Consider the following 1,183-nt stretch of genomic DNA (forward strand, 5'->3'; position numbering starts at 1 on the left):
ATATCCAACCGACCCATTCTTCGGCAGAATTTTTGCTGAAACAGAACAAGGCTTGTCGCGTGACTACGTCATTCATGAGGGTTTCTTGTTTAAAGATCTTCGTTTGTGTGTTCCTCAGTGTAGTTTGCGGTTGGAAATCATCAGAGAGCTTCATACGGAAGGTCATGTGGGCAGGGATCGCACACTACATTTGGTCTCCATCTCTTATTTTTGGCCGTCATTACGCAAGGACGTTGAGCGTTTTGTGGAGCGATGTCATATATGTCAAAAGGCTAAAGGACGTGCTTCGAATGCAGGGCTTTATCTTCCTCTTCCCGTCCCTACTCAGCCTTGGACAGATGTTAGTATGGACTTCGTTTTGGGATTGCCCCGAACCCAACGGGGACACGACTCGATTTTCGTTGTTGTCGACCGTTTTTCTAAAATGGCACACTTCATACCCTGCAAAAAGACAACAGATGCAGTGAATGTCGCCACTTTATTCTTCCGGGATGTGTATCGCTTGCATGGATTGCCTTCGTCCATCGTCTCCGATCGCGACACTCGATTCCTTGGTCACTTCTGGCGCTCTTTGTGGAAGTTGTTGGGTACATCATTAGATATGAGCTCCGCTTATCATCCCCAGTCGGATGGCCAAACAGAAGTTACAAATCGCTCTCTTGGTAATCTTCTTCGTTGTCTTGTAGGCGACAATATTAAAACATGGGATTCAAAACTTTCTCAGGCAGAGTTTGCGCATAACCACGCTTTGAATCGCAGCCTGGGTTTTTCCCCTTTTCATGTCGTATATGGCATCATTCCACGGTGTCCCTTGGATTTGACTACAACACCGGATCGCACAAGACATCATGGCGAGGCTGTAGACTTTGTGGCCGATATACAGACCATACATCGACAGGCTCAAGCCAATTTGGAAGCTACAACAATCAAATATAAAGCTTCAGCAGATAAAAAACGCCGAGAAGTTATTTTTGAACCAGGGGAACAAGTTTGGGTTTACTTGACGAAGGAGAGGCTTCCACTTCGTGATTACAACAAGCTTAAATCAAAAAAGATTGGTCCTTGTGAGGTACTAGAACGCATCAATCCAAATGCTTATAGGGTTCAACTTCCCCCGCAGTTTCGAACTTCCAACGTTTTTAACGTCAAACACTTGACGCCATACCATGGTGACAACGATGAT

The 1,183-nt window shown here is 45.4% G+C and overlaps 1 protein-coding gene across 1 annotated transcript in view; it reads left to right on the forward strand.

Moving 5' to 3' along the window:
• LOC130507621 (uncharacterized) overlaps positions 1-1,069 on the forward strand; it is a gene marked incomplete at its 3' end in the record, with an annotated part of 4,507 nt that extends 3,438 nt beyond the window's left edge. Inside the window, exon 4 of the mRNA XM_057002313.1 lies at positions 119-1,069. Coding sequence (XP_056858293.1) covers positions 119-1,069 — 951 coding nt within the window. The remainder of the gene's footprint in view (positions 1-118) is intronic.
• Between the last annotated feature and the right edge of the window lie 114 nt (positions 1,070-1,183).

The sequence above is a fragment of the Raphanus sativus genome, unplaced genomic scaffold (genome assembly GCF_000801105.2).
Source record: "Raphanus sativus cultivar WK10039 unplaced genomic scaffold, ASM80110v3 Scaffold4969, whole genome shotgun sequence".
In the NCBI taxonomy this organism is placed as follows: Eukaryota; Viridiplantae; Streptophyta; class Magnoliopsida; order Brassicales; family Brassicaceae; genus Raphanus; species Raphanus sativus.